This window comes from Cryptomeria japonica, chromosome 4 (assembly GCF_030272615.1).
Source record: "Cryptomeria japonica chromosome 4, Sugi_1.0, whole genome shotgun sequence".
Classification (NCBI taxonomy): Eukaryota; Viridiplantae; Streptophyta; class Pinopsida; order Cupressales; family Cupressaceae; genus Cryptomeria; species Cryptomeria japonica.
In genome coordinates, this window is record NC_081408.1 from 2500321 (window position 1) to 2521203 (window position 20883).

Consider the following 20883-nt stretch of genomic DNA (forward strand, 5'->3'; position numbering starts at 1 on the left):
CAATTGGTATTTGCAATAAGTTCTATGAAATCAGAGAAACGAAAATCACCAGAAAATCGCCAGACTCAGCGAGTCCAAGTCCGAGACATGCTCGCCGAGTCTCTGAGACTCGGACTCGGACTCGTCCGAGTCTGGTGAGCAAACTCGCCGGACTCGCCGAGTTGGCGAGTTTGGCAAAAACTCGCCAAACTCGGCGAGTCTGGCAAAAACTCGGCGAGTCCAGTGCCTGAAACTCGGCTACTGGCTGGGTTACGTAAAATGACAAAAAAAAAACATTTTTAAAAGTTTTTTTAAAATGAATGGTCTCGTCTTTGTTCACTACAACCTCCGCCTGAGAATGAGAAAAATTAGAGTTACAACATGTCAGCCAATAGAAAAATAACTCCCAACGCCTTTATTAAATAATAAGTTTTTCTGGCCTCGCACAAGGGGTGCTGCCCCTTGACCCTACAAGGGGCGATGCCCCTTGACCCCACCTTGGGGGCGTTGCCCCCAAACCCCCGCCAAAAAATATGGGGGGAAACTGCGTCGATAGAAGTAGGGAAAATTTAACCTCCGAGTCTGACACTGATTGGATTGACCAGGTAGATATAGAGAGCCTAAGACTGTAGCCATGGCAAAGGAAGAGCGAAGAGCACGAGCACAGATAGGAGATTCAGAGGCAGATAGTGACATGGATGTTCCTGATGTTGGTGAGCATGGCATGGTGTCACGGGGAGCGGCTATGGCTGTCAAATCATCCAGGACCTACCTTAGACGCCTTCGCAGGGGGCCGGGGCTAGAGGGTGCAGCCGTGCTGGCTCCTCTGAGCCATAGGCTTGTAGTTGTATTTACCTTTGGCATTTGTATGAAACATTTGATGATGATCATATGATGACATGGATTTTTTATTCCATGAGTTTTGTAATATTGTATACATTTGACAATATTTATATATCTATGTTTGTTATTTCCTTCAGCTACAATTTGCATTTATGCTTATGTGATTGATGTATACTTGTGTATGTAATCAAATGAATCGAGTTTGATGATGTTATTGTGTCTTTAAGGTGTATTCAATAAAGGGTGCCTGAAACAAGTTTTAAATCTTTAAAAATCTCTAAATTTCTTGAGTTTTTCACTTTCCCAAGTCCAGTCGAGTCTGACTCCGAGTCCGATTCGGCCTTGCCGAGTCCCGTTTCTTTGCTATGAACTGATTGTATTTGGTTTGTATTGCTTTGGCATTTGATGTCAAAGGGGGAGAGATATCTATGGAAAAACACATTATCTTTTGGGGAGAGATTATTCATTGGGGGAGAGATTGTTACTCTTTGTATCTATATTTTGATTTCTGGTTAATGATCTCTTTGGGAGATTGTTGGTTTTTTGGTTTTTGGCATTTCTGCTTTGGCACTTAGATGGTTTTTCTATCTTGTGTTGCCATCAATGCCAAAGGGGGAGATTGTTGGTATTATGGATGTGTTGCATTGGTTTTGTCGTTGATGTCAACACTTATCCTTCTGGAGATCTTTGGTTATGTTCATCGGCATGTTCAGTGACTTATGCATAGTCACCGGTATCTGGTTCACCGGCACTGAGGATGATCTATTATCATCTGGAGATTACTTGGTTATGTCGAAGACATCATTTGGACACTTGGTTTTGGTGATTTGGCTATTGGTCTAATCGAGTTTGCATATTTGTTGGTATCGGCAAATAGGTCTAGGCTATGGACCGGCAAGCGTTATCTATTCCAGATCAGCACGACACGTTATGGAGATGTTTTATTGATTGGTTATTATTGTAAATGCATTGAGCCGATATGATGCATCGCATATTGATTCATTTGTAATTGATTTAATTGTAATCTTCTTAGTGAGCCGACCTACACATTTGGTCGTAGGTTTTGATATATATGTAAGATCTCATTTGTGAGATTAGAAGAAGGTGTGGTAGAGGATTGTAATAAGGTATATGCGAATATAAGCAGAGCTATACACGCAGACATCATTTGAAGATTCAAGGAAAGCATGAAGAAGACAATCAGATCTTAATCGGTACTGAATCCAGCATATGAAGATGCTATTTTGAGCAGTACATTATCATTGGATTTAGCCATCCAATTGTAGTCAATGTGACTCCCATTTTGTGATTGAGCAGTGAGCTCTAGGCAGTTGGCCTTTCTGCATGTGCAGACCCCATTTGTACACACATACTATCTGCAGTAGTATCATCTGATTATGAGTAAGGTTTCCCGCCGTGGTTTTTCCCCTTACAAGGTTTCCACGTACAAATCTCTATGTTATGTGTTGTGGATGTTATTTGTCTTTTTGTTTCATGCACTAAACTTTACCGGTACTGTTATTATCTGTTAAACTGTCTACCGGCATTAAGTTTGGTTTACCAGTATTATGCATTATGTTTGGTTAAGTTATATTTGGGTTGAAATTAATAGACAACTGATTCACCCCCCCCCCCCCCCCCTCTCAGTTGCCTCCGAGTCCTAATAGAAAATAAGTCAATCCATGTCTTTCGAACAATCAGAGGAAAGAAATGAAAGCTACATGACAACTTAATAATTCTAGGCTAACCCTAAGTGTGAGATGAAAGTGTTATCTTGCTTTTGAAACTTATGCTTTTAGCTTGAGTTCTTTTTTCATTCCACCATGATCTGTTCATCTCAATTGTCTAGAAAATTATTTGAGGGTGGAAGCATTGGCACCAAATCTACAGAAGATGTGGTCCCCTTAGCAATTGTAGGGGCATTAGGCCCCTTTGTTATAGCCCTCATTCTTGTAGTAGAAGGATTATTGGGAGCCAAGGTGAAATTGGAAGAAACAAAAGCATCAACATTTATAGAATCTTTAGAGAGAGTATCAATCATAGAATAGGAAAATGACCTAGAGCAGAGAAAGATATATATCTAAATGAAACTCCCTCATAATCAAGTTGTTGCATCCAAATTTGTTGCCAACTTTTAAGCAAATATCTTTTGGTAATTTCTTTGATAAATCAAAGCCAACCAAAGTCCTAGCAAAAATAAAACGTTTGAGAAATTATTTCAATTCATGCAGCGAGAGCAAGTGCCTTACAAAATTTCCAATGGTGAAGAGGCAATCTTCATTCCAAAAATGAAAGGGAATATTTGGTAGCCTTAGCTAGATGGAAGAAATATGAAATGACTTAGTGAGAGGGTTGTAGTCTAGATGCCATGGTCTTAGTCCCAAGAGTGTCTTGCTTCAAAACCATTAGCCTTCATTAAGTAGGGCATACCTATTTGAAGGGGAAAAACATACAATGAAGAATCATTCTTTCACTAATGGATAAATGCAAAAGCCATGTTTCGTTAGAGGCTTCGCCCCTCACAATCCACTACCTTCAAAAACATCACCCCTGTAGGGGACAATACTATAACATTGATCAATGGTTTTTTTCACAATCTTTCCATCCATCAAAAATTATGGACACACCTATTTCGGGCCACGTATCCTTAATCAGTGTCAATGATATCTCTATTGAAATACTTTTACATTCACCAAAAAGGTGGTTTGAACCTTTTCATACCCAAGACTATCATAATAAGGAGGTGCATTGCTAAGGGTATTCACCTTATCCCGCCAATAAGGTGATCTAACAATGTTGAATGGGCGCCCACTACCATATATGCAACAAGGAATGCTCTTATCTGCAACCTCTTTGATTTCATTTTTGAAGGCCTTGTCTAATGGACATCTTTTTTGTGAAACCAAAACATTCTCTTCTACATACAATGGTGGCATTGGCATGAAAGGATGTAGACTAGCCAGTTGTGTGAAACCACTAGGAGTTTTTGCGAGCTTTTCTTGGCAAGAGGATGTGCAAGACCCTTTGATCTATTACTTCTAATGTTGACATCCTCTTGTTCTTTCGCATAAGTCAATATTAGATCCTTTGGCAACCCTTTTTTATTTGGCCCTGGACAAACTTCTATTTCTTGTAAAGGGATGACACATAAGTGAGCTTTCACTTAAAAATATGAGCTCTTATACTCTTTTTGACAATGGTTGCACCACCAAAGAAAACCTCTTCCACCACAAATTTGTTGAATCATTATTGTTTGTCACCAAAGGGGAGACATTGCATCAGATATAAAAGAACTCTCTTCATTTCAAGCAAATGAACTACCACTTCCAACCATTTTGTGTGAACCTAAAATGAAAAACATTACAAATTAACACTTGAATTGAAAAAAAAACAGCATTATAAACCCTTATCATGCATAAAAAGTTTTAAGAAAATTCAAAAAAGACTTGATATATTATTAAAAAGTTTTAAAGATCTTGTAAAAATTATTGAAAACTTGAAAAAAAAGAAAGATTTACTTACTTTTGATGGCTAAATCTTCCTTGGAAACAATTCCTAAGCTTTTAGTGTACATCTTACTCCTTTGTAGCCTTCACCTTCAAAAAAATGAAGAAACCTCTAAGACCCAAGGATCATAGTTGAAAATCTCGGACTCGGCAAACCAAAAATTTGGACTCAGACTCGTGAAAGACTCGGCAAGGACTCGGCAAAAAAAAAACCGTAGTTTTACAAAAAAACATAAAGAAATTAACCCATTTAGAGAACATAAGAGCCATAACTGAAACATTACACATGTCACATACTCATAGTTTCAAACTTTCAACTCTAAAATGTATAATACCAAGATTTCTTCAATGCTAATTATGTTGTTATATGGAGCCTAATCAGACTCGGAGGTTAAATTTTCCCTACTTCCATCGGCGCAGTTTCCCCCTATATTTTTCGACAGGGGTTTGGGGGCAGCGCCCCCAAGTTTGGGTCAAGGGGCATCGCCCCTATAAAGACGTCGGGTGTTATTTTTCTTTTATTTTTCACTCCCTCAGTTATGCCAAATGAAGGCAAAAAAAAATTTTAAAAACTCAATTTTAAAGCTTGCATGACTTTTTTCTGGGTCTTGGCGAGTCCATCTGAAAGACTCACAAGTCCATGCACTCACGCGAGTCCTTGCAAAAGACTCGCGAGTCTTTTAGATGGACTCGCCAGGACTCGCCTCGCGAGTCCTTGGCGAGTCGACTCGTGGCTCCCAAGGACTCGCGAGTCCGTGGCGAGTCCACGATTTTTAAAACTATGCCAAGGATGGCATCTTGGAGGACAAAAACAATTTTCTTGGTGCTTTGTGTTTGTGAAATGACTTCCAAACATCAAATAGATGAATTTTAGGGAAAATTCATGATTTGGGAGCTGCGAATGAATCAAAAGAGTTTGTTTTTTTTAGTTTAAAAAATTCACTTTTTGGGCATCCCATGTTGTGAGTACACCCAAGTATGCCTTGAGTTCACCTAGGCCACTACTCGAGCACCCGAGCAACACCCTAGGCAAACCCAAGGGTGTACTAGTATCGGACGGGACCAAGATCCAAACTAGTGCCCCAAACCAAGTACTCGATATAGACAAGTAAATTATTTTCACTTTAGGAGAGTCACATCATATGCACAAGCCATATTCAAGACCTTCTCCAAGTTGGAGTTGTTGAAGGTAATTTCAATTTATTTTTTAATTTTCTAGTTTTCATTTTTTTGTTGGTATGTGATGTGTATTTTTTATACCATGTTAAGTTGTTGAAACACAATTTGCATCTCAATAATTGTCTTAAGACAACTTGTGAAGGTGCGAGAGGCCTTGAGTTTTATGGTCATTAATAGCTTGTGGAGTGTATGGAGGCAGTCAAGCAAAATTTCAAAAAGTAAAAGCATTGATCTTAGATGATTAGTGGTGGTCTTGTGTGAAATAAGTTTTGAATTTTGCTGAACCCATCGTGAGCATGATTGGGTATGTTGATACTGACCACCAATGTTTGGGTGAAATTTATGATTACATGGACTCCATGGTAGAGAAAATAAGAGCAATAATAGAGGCTAAGGAACATGAACCGACACAAACATCTTTCAGAATTGTGCAAAAGATTGTTGAACATTGGAGCAAGACGACAGCGACCTTACATCTCTTAGCATGTGCTTTGTCACCAAAGTATTATAGCAAAGAGGTAGTTTCATTTTCGAGGAGGGGGGCACCATATAAAGATGGGGAGGTTGTTGTTGGCTATAAGGCTGCATTTAGAAAGATATGTACATATGAAGTCCAATGTATTGCCTTGAGAAAACTTGGCCAATTCATAGCTTCAAAAATTCATGATGCTTCCGCTCAATCACAAACATTTGAATCTCCTCAGCCTCCATGTAGACTTGTTTGAGCCATTTAAATTGTGAGACAATCTTTTGTAATATCAAATTGAGTGAGTGGACTTAGCATGGTGTCCAAAAAATGTGACTATATCTAACCTCTACTATAAACCTAGCTGCCCTACAATTTTTAACCTTGTCCGTTATGACTTCGACAACATTTTCAGGCCTCATCATTTCAATGGATTCCATGAGGATATTCGTATGTACGGTTTGGAGGGAGATCTTTGATACCTTTAGAGATCCAGCCTACAATATGGAGTTAAAAAGCCGAAATAAGTAATTATTAGTCTTTATGAAATAAATTTATGAACCTTTTTCACACTCATGTCACGCCAAAGTACTGTAGAAAAGAAAATTGAGAAATTTGATCCGATTTATCATAATCAATTAGTTAAAATGGTTGTTAACCGTATTCTTTAACATGGAAAAAAATCATTAGCTTATCGAATTTTTTATCAATCTCTAAAAAAGATTCAACAAAAAATAGAGAAAAATCCACTAATTGTTCTACGTCAAGCAATACAAAAATTAACTCCCAAATTGATAGTAAAATCAAGACGTGTAAGTGGATCCACTTATCAAGTTCCCATTGAAATAAAAAAGAAAGAAGGAAAAATACTTGCTATTTGTTGGTTATTAGAATCATCCAGAAAACATTCTGGTCGAAATATGCATTTCAAATTGAGTTACGAAATAATGGATGCTGCCGGAGAGAAAGGCAATTGTATACGCAAGAAGGAGGAGATTCATAAAATGGCAGAATCCAATAAAGCTTTTGCGCATTACCATTAACCCACTAACTATATAAATAGATCCACAGATTTGTTGCATTCTGGCCAATAAAAGAAAACAGTATACTAAAAATAGCATAATGCTAAAAATAGTAAGTGTTTCCAAAGTGAATTTAACTACATTCTGAGTAGCCATCGCACTTTCTAAAAATAGTAAGTCTGGAAAAAGTCACCTAATGCAGATGCATGTCGAACCATCCTGAAGCTCTCTAAAAACCCAGAAGGAATCCAGAATACAAACTGTCAAACTCCCACACATACCTCTTGAAAACAGCAAAGAATCCTCCTAGAAAAATAGGAAACCCTAATTTCTGCCCCCGACTAGCCTACGGGCTTCCAAACTAGGCTAACAGCCAGCTGAACTTATCACTGCGGAGAAGGGGATATTACAAAATACTAGCGCGGTTCAAGTAAATATCCACAATCAAACTTGTGCTTAATGAGGTTCAAGCTAACTTTGCATTGTAGCTTACAATCAGTAGACCACAAAAAGTATGAACCAAGGAATTCATCACATATCATTGCATTTCTTCATTAAGATCAATGAACTTTATCTAAATTTGAAAAGTAACAAGAAACCATGCAAATTGTAGAAATAACACATAGAGATCCACCATGCTTCAATAGAAATCATGTATTAACTTCGACAAGTCTTGGCAACAACTTCCAACTTCCTCCTCCTACTCTACTGCTAACTATCAACTGCCTATTAATTGTCTATTGATCAACTACTAGCTATTAACCTTTACAAATGAGAGGTTTGAGCCTTATATAGAGGTCACTTTACAATTCAATGGCTTAGATTGATTCAAGATCAACGGTCGAGATTACAAGACAAAACCCTAATTAGGGTTAGTTACAACTAACTTCCTTTGACCAATGAGAAAATTACAATTTTGATGAACACATGTCCTTTGAGTTTTGAAAAATGTGAAATGAGGTTAGGTATGTTGAACAATTTCCGATGTAGTGCCATGTGTTGCTTGCTCCTTCACGGGATGAATCAAGTTCAATGTATTTGGACATCTTGACTTGGAGTAACTTGATTGGTTGAATGATGACTAGATGCTACCTCCGCTTGCTCCACATAGGTCATCACCAAAGAGGTGTTTGTGTTTGGGCAATATCTCTTGATACTCAACATTATCCAACTACTTGAGGTGACAATGGTGATCCTGTTGGAATCAATGAACACTGAGAGGGAGGGGTGAATCAGTGTTCTGCAATTAACAACTTTCTTAAACTTATTCTTAAACCATCGGATGCAAATGAATAAAAGCAAAGTGCAGAAACTAAATGCAAACAAGCACAAAACCATAACACCGAAATTTTTACGTGGAAACCCGTAAAGGGAAAAACCAAGGTGGGATTGAGACCCACAATATTATAATATTGTGATCAGGAGTATAATAATATTACAAGAGGGGAATGCACATGCGTTCAGGCACACTATCTAGAGCTCACTGCTCAATTACAAAAGAGGGCTACAACCCCGGAGGACTCACTGTCCTACAAATGATTACAAATGATAACAAGAATGTCTGAACTGATGAATAGAATCTACAAATGCCAAAATGCAGTTCCGGTTAAGCGCAAAGTGACTGTCTTCCATTGTTCTGACAACCTGCTCTATTATGTTGGTCTGTCATATATCGGAGCACAAAATCAAAGATCGTGCGTGTGAAACAACGCTCAAATGCTCATACACTCTTCGCACATCAAAATTCATACATTTCCATACTCAAAATGATCAGATAGATCGATCTTATATATCCGCACCACTTGGTTAGGTCACAAATATGTTGGCTTCAAAATATTTGCAAAACATGAAACGTGTAACAAGAAGTCGGCTCAATCCGATTGCAAATCCATATGCGAACCTAAACAAATTGATAATATGCTTCACACATGTCAGATCGACCACCTCGAACTCAAAACCAATCACCGAAATCATCCCAAAGATTCTGCATAACACGCTACACCAAAATAACCCTGTTCTTCTTGAAATATCGGATACCGGATCTTCAATCTTGCATAAGAATCAATGTCGAAGGCTAGGATTGCGAATTAAGTTGTCTCGAACATCCAATCACCTAACTCTTCCGTCGCAACCAGAACTATGCAACCAAAATTGAGTTTTGCTCAATGTACTCATACTCTACCACATACTGTATTCCACCTTCCAAACTTAAGCAAAATGGATATCAAACTTCCAGTAGAACAATTCAGCATATACCAGATGTGATTTCTGATCAAAGTTGCCATCAATGACAACCCCGAAACATTCGTCATGCACTAATCTCTACCGGTACAGTGTCTCTTGCCAATAGATGCATATTCCCAAATTGTATCATCTTTGTATGATCAAGTATCTAACTTTTCTTAACTCTTCTGAAAGTATCTCTTGATCACACTTGCATAATTTCACCTCCTAAATTGGGAATCTTCCTTATTCTTCTGATTGACAATGTTTGATCCTGACCTCATAATGCCTACGCTTGATCTTCTTGTGCAAGTTCATTTTCTTGCTTGGAAACCTCATGCTTATATAGTAGTGCACCTTGAACCTGTTGATGTGTTTTTTAGGCACATGCGAACACAGAATAAAATACCCAGAAAGTATCTTATCCTCTCTTTAACAAAATCTCTCAAATGCTGAAAATTAGGTTTAGGATCACTTCAGAAGACTCCAAGGTTCATGAATGTAGGGTCACTACATGTGGATAAGCTCATTGGTTTGATGTGATTATGCTGGAATCACAAGGGGACTTACATTTGAATGCCTAAATGCTTGATTTGCTGTAACATGATCATCCGATGTTATAATATGGTGATGCTTTTTGATCCTAAACTAGCTCGAGTTTGAAAAAATGGCAAAAGGTAAAGGGTTGAGAGGGTCTATTCTAAGATCTAGAATATAAGAAGATAGTTGAGTGATTAGATGGAATCCTACTGAGCGAGGTCTCACCATCAAGCTAAACAATTTGACACAAGCTCAGTACAATCTTCTAAGGACATTTCAAAGATGTTCAAATCATTACCATCGAACATTGCTCACCATTCAAGTTAATGCATAAACAATGGACGCATAACAATTCGAAGTTAAGCTCATATCATTCCAGTTGACCACACAGGGCACACTTACAATCAATAAGAGGCTAGTGGTATGGACTAGGCGGATTCCACGTGAATAGATTCAACAAATTCCTCCATTCAATCTAATTATTTACCATTTAACATGAAGATCCAACAAGAAACCATGCACATTGTAAAGAAACAACATCCTTCACCATAACTTCAATGAAAGTGGAGTTCATTTACAACCTAGGCAACAATTTATGCCTTCTCCTCCTACTCTACTCTAACTTCTATTCTATTCTCTTAAGACTACCTATTGACTATTCACTATTCTATTCTAATCACTATTAGCTAACTACTAGCTATCAACCTTTACAAATGAAGAGCTTGAGCTTTATATAGAGAGCTCATTTACAATGAATGGCCAGGATTGAATCTCCATCAATGGCCAAGATTTTACAATAAAACCCTAATTAGGGTTTGTTACAACGATCCCAACTTGTCCAATGAAATGACTACAACACTTTAGGATGACCAATAGGTAACAAGGGTAGGTGCCTCAGAATTTGTACCATCACTGGTGAGTCAGGTTCATTGAATCAAGACAAGCTGATATGGAACTTCTTTGATTGGTGTAGTAGTGAATGGGATGATGACTAGGATGTGACCTCCAACTTGCACTTGTAGACTTGATTTGATTCCTCATCATGAAGGGATGTTGAGAGATATCTCTTGATACTCGACATTATCCAGTTTGTTTAAAGTGATGACAATGGTGAGAAGCAAACTTTGATTAACTCTTCTGAAACTATCTGCTTCTTTGATTATGTTCGATGTAGGTTTTGTGATGACTTTGGTTGACTTTCACTTGCTCATGATGTACTTTGAGTGGATGATACACTTGGTTGAGTGTATCTCTTCCTTGATGTTCTTGTGTTTGCTAATGAAGTCTCCTCTTGATCTTGCATAATGGTGATAGGAAGTACGCGTCATGGTCAAGTCATTCCTTCATCTTTTGATTGCTCATCTTGCCTCGAAGTAATATCATCTTCCTTACATATCTACAAAACAAATCAAATAAAGTATCAAATACATAGCATATGATCCTCACACACATCCTGTTTTAAATTGACCTCTCACTCTGATTTTATGTGGTTTTTCACTAAATCTGATCAAGAGGAGGCTAACAATAATAAATGAATTCACTGCATGGAAGACAGATTTAATATCTAAGGGTAAATCTGGGCTGCCTAATGATGAAGTCTACTAGTTGATATGTCTCCCTGCTGGGTACATTTGTTCTCTCTTGTTGTATGATGAATTCGCCTACCTAAAACATCAGATCTGTATCTTTAATGTCTTATTTTGCCCTTGTACTGCAGCAGCTCAGCTATGTTTTGATGAAATTCGCTCATGTATTGATAAAACTCGCTGCTTTGTTGAAGAAATTCGCTAAGTCTGCTCTCAAATTCACACTTGGAGTGAAGAATATGTTTGAATTGGTGGCTAAAATGAATGTTTTGACCCTTTCTTTATAGGCGCTTTAGGGTAAAAGAGGTGACTCTTCCCATAAGGCCGACTTGATTTATAATAACAAATCACCTTTCCCATGTTGGCCGAATTCACCTCTTGCCAAAATGCTTGAATTTGAGGAATCCACTCAAAACAGGGGGCAAGGTACATGATTTCAAAAATTCGCTCCATGTCCTTAGCAAGGACATGCCTTCATGAAATAGTTCGCTCCATGTCCTTAGCAAGGACATGACTTGGAAATTCGCTCTAGGACCTTAGCAAGGACAAGACTTGGAAATTTTTTCTAGAACCTTAGCAAGGACATGGTCAAGGTGAAAAAGTTCGCTCTATGTCCTTTGGAAGGACAAGGCCAAGGAAATTCACTCTAGGACCTTAGCAAGGACATGTCTTGGAGATTCGCTCTAGGACCTTAGCAAGGACATGGTCAAGGTGAAAAAGTTCGCTCTATGTCCTTTGGAAGGACAAGGTCAAGGTGAAAGAGTTCACTCTATGTCCTTTGGAAGGACAGGGTCAAGGTGAAAACGTTCGCTCTACGTCCTTTGGAAGGACAAGGTCAAGGTGAAAGAGTTTGCTCTATGTCCTTTGGAAGGACAGGGTCAAGGTGAAAGAGTTCGCTCTATGTCCTTTGGAAGGACTGGGTCAAGGTGAAAAGTTCGCTCTATGTCCTTTGGAAGGACAGAAGGACATACCTTTGGCAATTATTCACTTTGGACCCTTAGGAAGGTACATGTCCTTGTGAAGAAATTCGCTCTATGTCCTTTGCAAGGTACATGACTTGGAGATGAAATTCGCTCTAGGACCTTAGCAAGGACATAACTCAAAATTTCTTCCTCTTTCTTCTAACTCATCAATTTGAGCCTTAAGTTTTCCAATCTCTCCACATGAAAGTATCATCAATCTGACCTTTGAGAGCACCTATGGAGGAAATTCGCTCTATGACCTTTGGAAGGTATAGGGGTCTCATGTCCTTAGCAAGGTACGAGGTCTCATCTCCTTAGCAAGGTAAGGGGTCTCATGAACTTGGGCAAATTTCACTCCAGCGAGAGAGCAAGGTACGCATCCTTAGGAAAGACTCGACTTAGTCCTTTCACCTAACTTTGCTCAGTTTGTTCAATCCTCAAGTCTTTCACCCATAAATCATTCTTGCCACATGCTTGATGACTTACTTCACTCCACTCAGGAGACCAACCTGACATGATGACCCTCTAGATACTTGAGAAACTCTATCCCTTCAATGCAAAGACTAATAGCAAAGACTCTAACACAATCGAGAAAGCAAAAAAAAGGGGGTCCCCATTTGCAATGGGGCGATGTGTGAATACCTCACAACATAACCCTACATTGATCCCTTCTTAGACTTGAATTCCTCGCCTTGATGAAGGGTATCTCCATGTTGCAACATTTCCCAACCAAGATTACCTCATTGTGCTGACCCTTATTCTTGGATTTTCGAAGGAAATTCAACATGATGAGAACATTTCCTTCATCTTCATTGTGGCATCTTGGTCTTTTTCTTCAGAATCTATCCTTCACTTCGTGATGCAATGAAAGCCTTGAATAGGTTAAGCTCCTCACATTGAAGACCTTGAGCTTGTAGAGTAATCTTCATGTAGTGGTTGCATCCTTGAAGTTGTAGGTCCTTTCATCCTCCTCATGTTGATGTGGGGCAACCTTGTCTTGATGTTGACTCCTTCAATGTTGCAATGCTCTAAGTTCTCCATCCTTGCATCAGAACCTAATGTGGACACACTCCACTCGCTAGGTCGAGGTGTTCCTTCCTTGTAACAAAGCCTCATAACCTGAAAGAAAGAAAAAACATATTGTGAATGAAACGCAACACAAATAAGAACGCGTCATAATTAATGAAAATCAACTTTATCCCATAAGTCTAATTTTCTTCCCTCCTCAAGCTAACATTCTCTTAACTCATTCAGATCTACACCCAAGAATTTGCTCATGAAAAGATAACTTCAGGTATGCCTTTTAGGTCTGCTCGCTCTGCTCCTTGTTTTGGATTGAATTGTTGTCAAAATGAGAAAGTTTGCCTTTGCTTTATATCTCCTTCACTCCCCCTCTAACTCACCTAAGCCAACTAGGGCCTAAAAATCCTTTGCCTTGCCAATTGCATCTTTGAATTCCCTCCTACATTCCAACCTAAGTCCTCCCCCTGCTGAGCGGGTTTGAAGCAAGGGTTTGCACAATTTACTGAGCGCATTTTATGTAAGTGCTTGCACCATTGTGTTGGAGCGGGTTTTAAGACTTTGCTTGCACCAGAAGGTTAGCTATGCAACATTCTTTTCCTTTGCAATCCCCAAGTCGGCTAACTGAGGGAAACTATAACATTGAAGCCCTATAAATAAGTGTTGAATGCTCACTTGAACAACACCATTTCAAATTTGTAATATGCCTTGCTGATTATGGCCTCAAAATGCTGAAGACAGCCTCAAGGAATATTGTCAAATAGTTGTCCTTCACCTTAAAACCTGCTGTTATTAAAATCTGATTGCTTTCCTGACGTTTTTGGCCAAGGTATTATATCAAACAATTCACATTCAGAATTTAGACTTGCTGTTCTGTGTTTTAGACTATTAACCCTGCGTGTTATTGATACTGGGAAAACTTTGCATAACTTTGCGTGTTATTGATACCGATACACATTTGCAAATGATGTAGAAGATATACAACAAAGTAACAAGAAGAAATACATCCCAAATGCAACTCAAATATGAGATGAAAATTTTAGCAAACACTTGCCATACATGCTTCAAAATAACAAACTAAATATCCAATACTGCTGCCATTAAGATCTGATTACAATTTCAGACTGTTACATATGGCACAATAGCACTGATTTCTCAGACCTAATTGACTTCTGAGGTATTCACATGCTGCCCTACTTTTCTAAACATAAGGTACTCAGAAAATTAGACATTACATAGGCAAATAATGACCAAGAACCAAGTTATTTGATGCCACAAGGAAGAGTACATCCCATTGACCATGTAGGAGTTGTCACATGAATTTTTGAAGGCTTCAATAGTGAAATCGCTCCACTATGAGTATGGCGCCATATGCCCTTGAGTTGCAGATGTAATAACAAATAAATACAGCACTCTCTCTCTTTCAAATAATGATTGAAATGATTGCCAAGGCCAGCCGAGTTGAATGAACAAATGCCCACAAAATTCTGAGCAACCAGCAAAGAGTAATGAGTGAAAATGTGTGACTCAGTAGGTCTGATCACCCTCCATGGCAAACTACGATCTGGACTGAAAATCACCTTCAAACTCCTCCAAACCACCACCAAAAATACCTCCAAGATATTACCTAACTCTTGATTAAAGTGCAGATATCAATTGATCATGAATCTGAAGCATTCTCCCCATTCGATCTCCAATCTGCTATGCAAGATGACTTCAGAAAACTTGGCCTATGGCCACCAATGAAGCTCAATTAAAAAGACTGAAATGTCTTCCTCTCAGCTGCAAAAACACAATAAGCTCCAAATTGAACTCCTGAGGTAGTGCTCACAACAAGCAATAATTCGGAAGATCTTTCACACCCTCAAAATCGCATTACCAATTGAGAGTTTCCGTTCCCAATGGCTGAAGATTAACTGCAAAAACCCTTGGCTCCACAAACTATCAAACAAAGAAGTATTCAACAACTAGATGCCCAACAATGAGGCTGCCCCCCTATTTATTCTTTTCCTTCAAGAGGTCGGCCTTCTAGAAGAAATAAAATAATATTTAATTGAACTTCTAGAAGTTTCCCTTAAAAAATAATATTATTTAAGTGACTTAATTATTTAATTGCACTTTAGATAATTAAAATATCATTATAATATAAAGTGCAATTAACAACACACGTGACATCATACGTGAGAATACATTATCTCACCAAAAATCATATAAAAATAGAATGTGAAGCCAGAAGCAACTGCCCAAGCGCTCCTCTTATCAGCTCCTTGGCCTACGAGGGTCAAGTAATAGGCCAAACTCCTCTACGGACTGATCCTCATGAAAATGGGGATATTACAAAATTCAAACATTAATCTGCTCTGCCCTGATTATTAGGGCTACGAGTTAGGGTTTGATTTAATTGCCTCAGGTCAGATTTTGATGTATTTTTAGGTCTGATTTCATTGTTTACAGGTCTGAGACTCTCATTTAATTGTGATTTCTGAGTTTGTAAGGTCTGATCCTCTATGTTTTAGGTCTGATTTCAGGTCCTTAAGGTCTGACTTCCTATGTTCTTCAGGTTTGTAGGTCGCCTTCATGTTCTAGGTCTCCCCTTACAGCCCCAATAATTCCTCATTCATTTCTTCCTTGGGTGGGATTTAGGGGTTGAACTGCACAAATGAGTGTATGGAGCGCATTTGGAGGGTATTAATGCATTGGTGGGATTCAAGGGTAGGCATGCATAGGGCAGAGCGGGTTTGAACCCTTGGTTTGTACAAATTGGTAAGGGAGCGCATTTGGAGGGTACTCTTGCAAAGCGGGTTTAAGACATATCTGCACAAGCGGCAAGCATATTTGAGTAGCTGATGTGCACAAAATGATGAGTGGGATTCAGGTCCTTGACTTACACAAAAGCTGACAGAGCACATTTGATGGGTGTGGTTGCACAAAGTTTAAACTTAGGAAATTTTACACTCTCTCTTGAGCGCATATGACCTTGAGCTTACACAAACAAATGTGTGTAGGTTGAACGCATTAAGAAGTCATGTATGCAGAAACAGTGGGTGCATTCAAGGGGTCACAATGCACAATGTCATCTTGATCGCACCTGAAGACCTTGTTTGCACAACTTCATCTCTTAACAATCTTTATGCACCTATCATCTTGATTGCACCTGAAGACTTTGTTTGCACAACTTCATCTCTTAACAATCTTTATGCACCTATCATGTTGTCTTGAACAAAGCTTGCAAGAGAGAGCTTGGAAGGTTTTTTTAACACAAGGATGTTGGGCATCTTTATGACCCTAGCTTGCACAAAAGTTGCTAAGAGGATCCTTCTAGATTTAAGCAATGTTATGTTACTCATCCCTACTAGCCTTGAGCGCATATGAGACCTACCTTTGCACAAAAGATGCTGGAACGCATATGAAGCAGGGGTTTGCACAATTTTATACAAGCAACAAGGGGATCACTCTTCTACATAGTCAGATTTTCATCATCCTCCTCACTTTGGTCCTCCACAAAAATAAGCTTGCAATTCATGATCCTAAGGCATTGTGCTTGCAGTTCTTGATGGAACTACAAGCAAACAGACCACTTCTAGCTCGCATATCCATTCCAAGCAACATCCTGCACCTTTGACGACATTTTGCCAACTTGACAACTTTGCCTCATGACAACATCAACAACTTAGCAACATCCCTCAATCCTAAACTAACAGAACTTACCTCCTCTCAAGAGAAAAGGTTAGCAACTAGGATTCTGCCAAGCTAAAGACGACTGACTAAAACACCTAAGCTAGGAAGCGAAAAAGTGTCAGTCCCTATTTGCAATGGGGCATGTTTTGTTTTCACTTTTTTTTTCTCATTTCAAATGTCAAACCATCAAAGTACTTTAATACATATCTTGAGCCAACCATGTAGCAATTCAAGATGCAAGTGCAAGCAGACCATGTTTGGGCACATACGATTCAAGAAGCCCATTAGATTGGCAATGCAAAGGTTAAACGACTTTCTTATGTTCATTAAAACCTTTGCCCCCATCACAAGAAAATCTTAGGTAATATTTATCTCTCACTGCATAGAAGGATGCTGATCCACTACCAAATTGGATTACTAAGCGTAAGGATCATGTGTTTATTGAGAATAACCATGCATCAATTGACCATATTAAACTTGAAGCAAAGGCAGTAGCAGTGGCAAAGAAGGAGAAGAAAATACAAGCAGATCCCTTGGATGTTTGTGACACACATATAAGTATCATGGGCAGCAGCATCAAGGACCGATCTAAGATGCAACTGAATCACCCACAGAAGAGGTAGTGATCTACTGATATTGGTCCAAGTGATACAAGTTCCTTTATGGCATATTTCATGACCTCCATGTGTTTTTTGTCTTTGACGTCATGGATATCCTAATCAAAGTGTTTTGTACATCAAAGACATTTGTGAGTATTTAATATTTATATATTTAAAAATCTTGTTTACTTCAGCTCAAATCTGCTTTTGTACTCATTTGTTTATGTATACTTGAGTAAGTGACAAAAGTAGATAGTAATTGATCAGTTTTTTTTGTTCTTTTCAATTTGATTTAGAGAAGAGTGTAAAGAAAAAAACAAGTGCTTCCTTGAAAAAATCTCTATACATCCTGTGTTTCTCAAACCACCTAGTCTGTGCTGGGCTTTTGTATCAAGTCCCAGTCTCAGTCCAAATTCAGTGTGTTGAGACTGTGCAGAGTGCATAGAACAAACAAGTCCTTCCTTGAAAAAATCTCTATACGTCATGTGTTTCTCAAATTACCTAGTCTATGCTGGGCTTTTGTGTCAAGTCCCAGTCCCAGTCCATAATGAGTGTGTTGAGACTCTGCTGAGTCTAAGTCTGGTAATTATGGGTGAGACGTTGTTGCATACTCAAGGTTTCACGACATATGATTCCAATGAAAATCACTCTGATTGCGATATATGCCACCTTACAGAGAACTGAAACAAAAATCATGCAGTTAGAGACTTGAACTGCTTTTTATTTGACTTTATGCCCAGCACCAAAACAAAATATGGTTTTCTAATATCTTTGTCCTTCCTACAAAAGCACTAAAAGAGGGGATAAACTGTATCTAATGACAGAACATTTGACCTTTACGTTCAGCAATCATTCAAATAGGAGGAATGCTTACTTATCCAATATGTACAAGATGGTATTAGCTGGATCCTTGAATTTTGCAGATACCCTCTCCAAAAAGGATGCATCATTTTCATAGGTAATCTGGACAGCCTTCTTCTTCAACTTTCTGATATCTGGAGACCCCACCTCCTTAATATCCTCCAGTGTTCTGATATCTAATAATTGAGCTTCTGGGTCCTCCCCGAGCTTGGAATAAGCTTCTGCAGCAGATGTTGTACCCCATGTTTTGGGTGTGGATAAAATTCTAGTCAACACTAAAGGGACCCCAACGAGCACAACCCCTCCAATTATAGCCAGAGCATTTTCACTTGAGAAGCTCTGCACTGTATCTATAATACCATTCAGGTCAATATCTTCTATAGGTGCCTCCGTGGGACTAGAACTAACACCCTGCTGAAGGGCTTCTTCGTATGTAAGAGCACTTACCGCTGGTGCAGCACCGAAGAGTGAGGACAATAGTATGGTGTGGGGAGCCTCAACGGGTCTGCTTTTCAGCTGTGACCCAATTGCTCTAAACAGGTTTTCAGCATAATTTGAGAAAGATGGTGGACTCTGAGCTGATGATTTTTTAAAGAAAGCTTTAATTTTGTTGCCATTCTTGATCTCCGCATGGCTTGTGGACCTCCATACTCCCAAGGGTGGTACACCTGCTGTTACAGCATTGAGTACCTCCATATCAGAAACCCAGTTCACAATCTTCAAAGGCAATAGTAATTGCTATCCACGAGAAACTTTCACGAGAGTTTGAAACACGAGTTGAATCAATTTAGCTGATTATTCTCGGATGCCCAAAATCAGACACAGGAAAAACACATTTCTTCCAAGCTACCCCCGGTCAATCCTCCTGTTCGTTGTGTGGTGTACTTTAATCAGTAATAACAGCAAGTGATTCCAGAGAGATCTGTTTAATTGTTTCCAATAGTAAGTCGCCACATCAGCAGAGCAGATGAAGATAGACTGGCTTTATAATTTTCGGGTGTTCAATTATGATTTGGGTGGCATCGAAGAAATCCAAGGAGTACGTTTGCCATTGGGAGATTTCTAATAAAAAGTAATAATATTTCTAATCAGAATAGATTATTAGAGTACACAAATTAATTAGATAAGTTGGCTGTTACATTAATTTAATTGGCCAATATCTTGAGTGAACTTTTTTCCCCTGTTTTTTATTAGTTAAATGGTTTGTTATTCAATCACATAAATGAAATTGGCCAATGTCTGGAGTGTGAACTTTTTTCCCCTGTTTTTTTGGTTGCATTCACTAAAAAATTTTGAATGGAGTCCCTTGCTTATAAACATACAAGAACAAGGAGTTTCTTGGCACGGGCATTATTTTATTTTTTTTATATCTATAATTTTTAAAAGTTGAATTGAAGCTATAATTATTTATTTATTTATTTATTCAAATATAATTAATTGGTATTACTTCAATTTATGATTGTGTTTTTTGATTTGTTTAAAAATTAGAGTTTGTATAAAGTGTAAATATTTAATTTTTTATGGTGTAATAGTTGTATAAAGTCTAAACAACAAGTTTGGCACTTTGCATGATGAGGTTTGAAGGTTTATTATCATTTTATATAACACTTCTTTTCATGCCATTATTGCGAATACTTGTGTGGTTAGGTAATTTTTAATGGATCCCTATTCTCTATGGTTTTACCATTGAGGATTGTAAGAAAATTAGATATTTTCTTAAGGATTAAGGATTAGAGTTCAATGGGCTTTAAGTAATAAATGATCAAGATATTATCTTTATCCCTATGCCCCAAAATAACTCTCCTATATCCTAGATCTTTTCTCTATCTTCAATACCAAGGATTTGTCTTCAACAAGGGAAGGAGAAGATCATCAATAGAATTAGGATAGTGAAAGGGTAACTAGAAGAATGGGCAATCTCTCCTACTCTTTGAGTTCAACATAAACTAAAGGGGGTTGTTCCTAGAGATATACCTTAATACACATTAAAATTGTATAAAATGGACAACCAAAAACTACAAGAAATAGTTGCACTAAAACTTTGCACTTGAACCCAACTAACTATTACTACATCAATGTGTCCAACTATAATGATGCAAAGAAGGGGTTGACCCAATCACACATTAACAAGGTTCAACACAATCTTGTCAACTAGGACCAATGCAAATTTGCAATCCTAGGCCTTCATCTCTAAACCAACAACATCAGGGTCATTTGAACATTCTTTGGCATGTATGCATATGACACCCTAATCGAGGTTGGCAACATCCGACGACACTTTTGGTTTCTATTAGGACTCAGAGGCAACTGAGAGGGGGAGGGGGGGTGGGAGGGGGGGGTGAATCAATGTCTATTAATTTCAACCCAAATATAATTTAATCAAACTTGATACTTAATACCGGTTAAAAAAAACTTAATG

General features: G+C 38.4%; 1 protein-coding gene and 1 pseudogene across 1 annotated transcript in view; one reads left to right on the forward strand and one right to left on the reverse strand.

The window, feature by feature from the left end:
- The window catches only part of LOC131064540 (rhodanese-like domain-containing protein 4, chloroplastic), a 193098-nt gene extending 173624 nt beyond the window's left edge, over window positions 1-19474 (reverse strand). The window contains exon 1 of the mRNA XM_057998693.2: window positions 18478-19474. Coding sequence (XP_057854676.1) covers window positions 18478-19160 — 683 coding nt within the window. The 5' untranslated portion in view covers window positions 19161-19474. The remainder of the gene's footprint in view (window positions 1-18477) is intronic.
- LOC131064541 (small ribosomal subunit protein uS7c-like) lies at window positions 6481-7056 on the forward strand (annotated as a pseudogene).
- Window positions 19475-20883: the final 1409 nt, after the last annotated feature.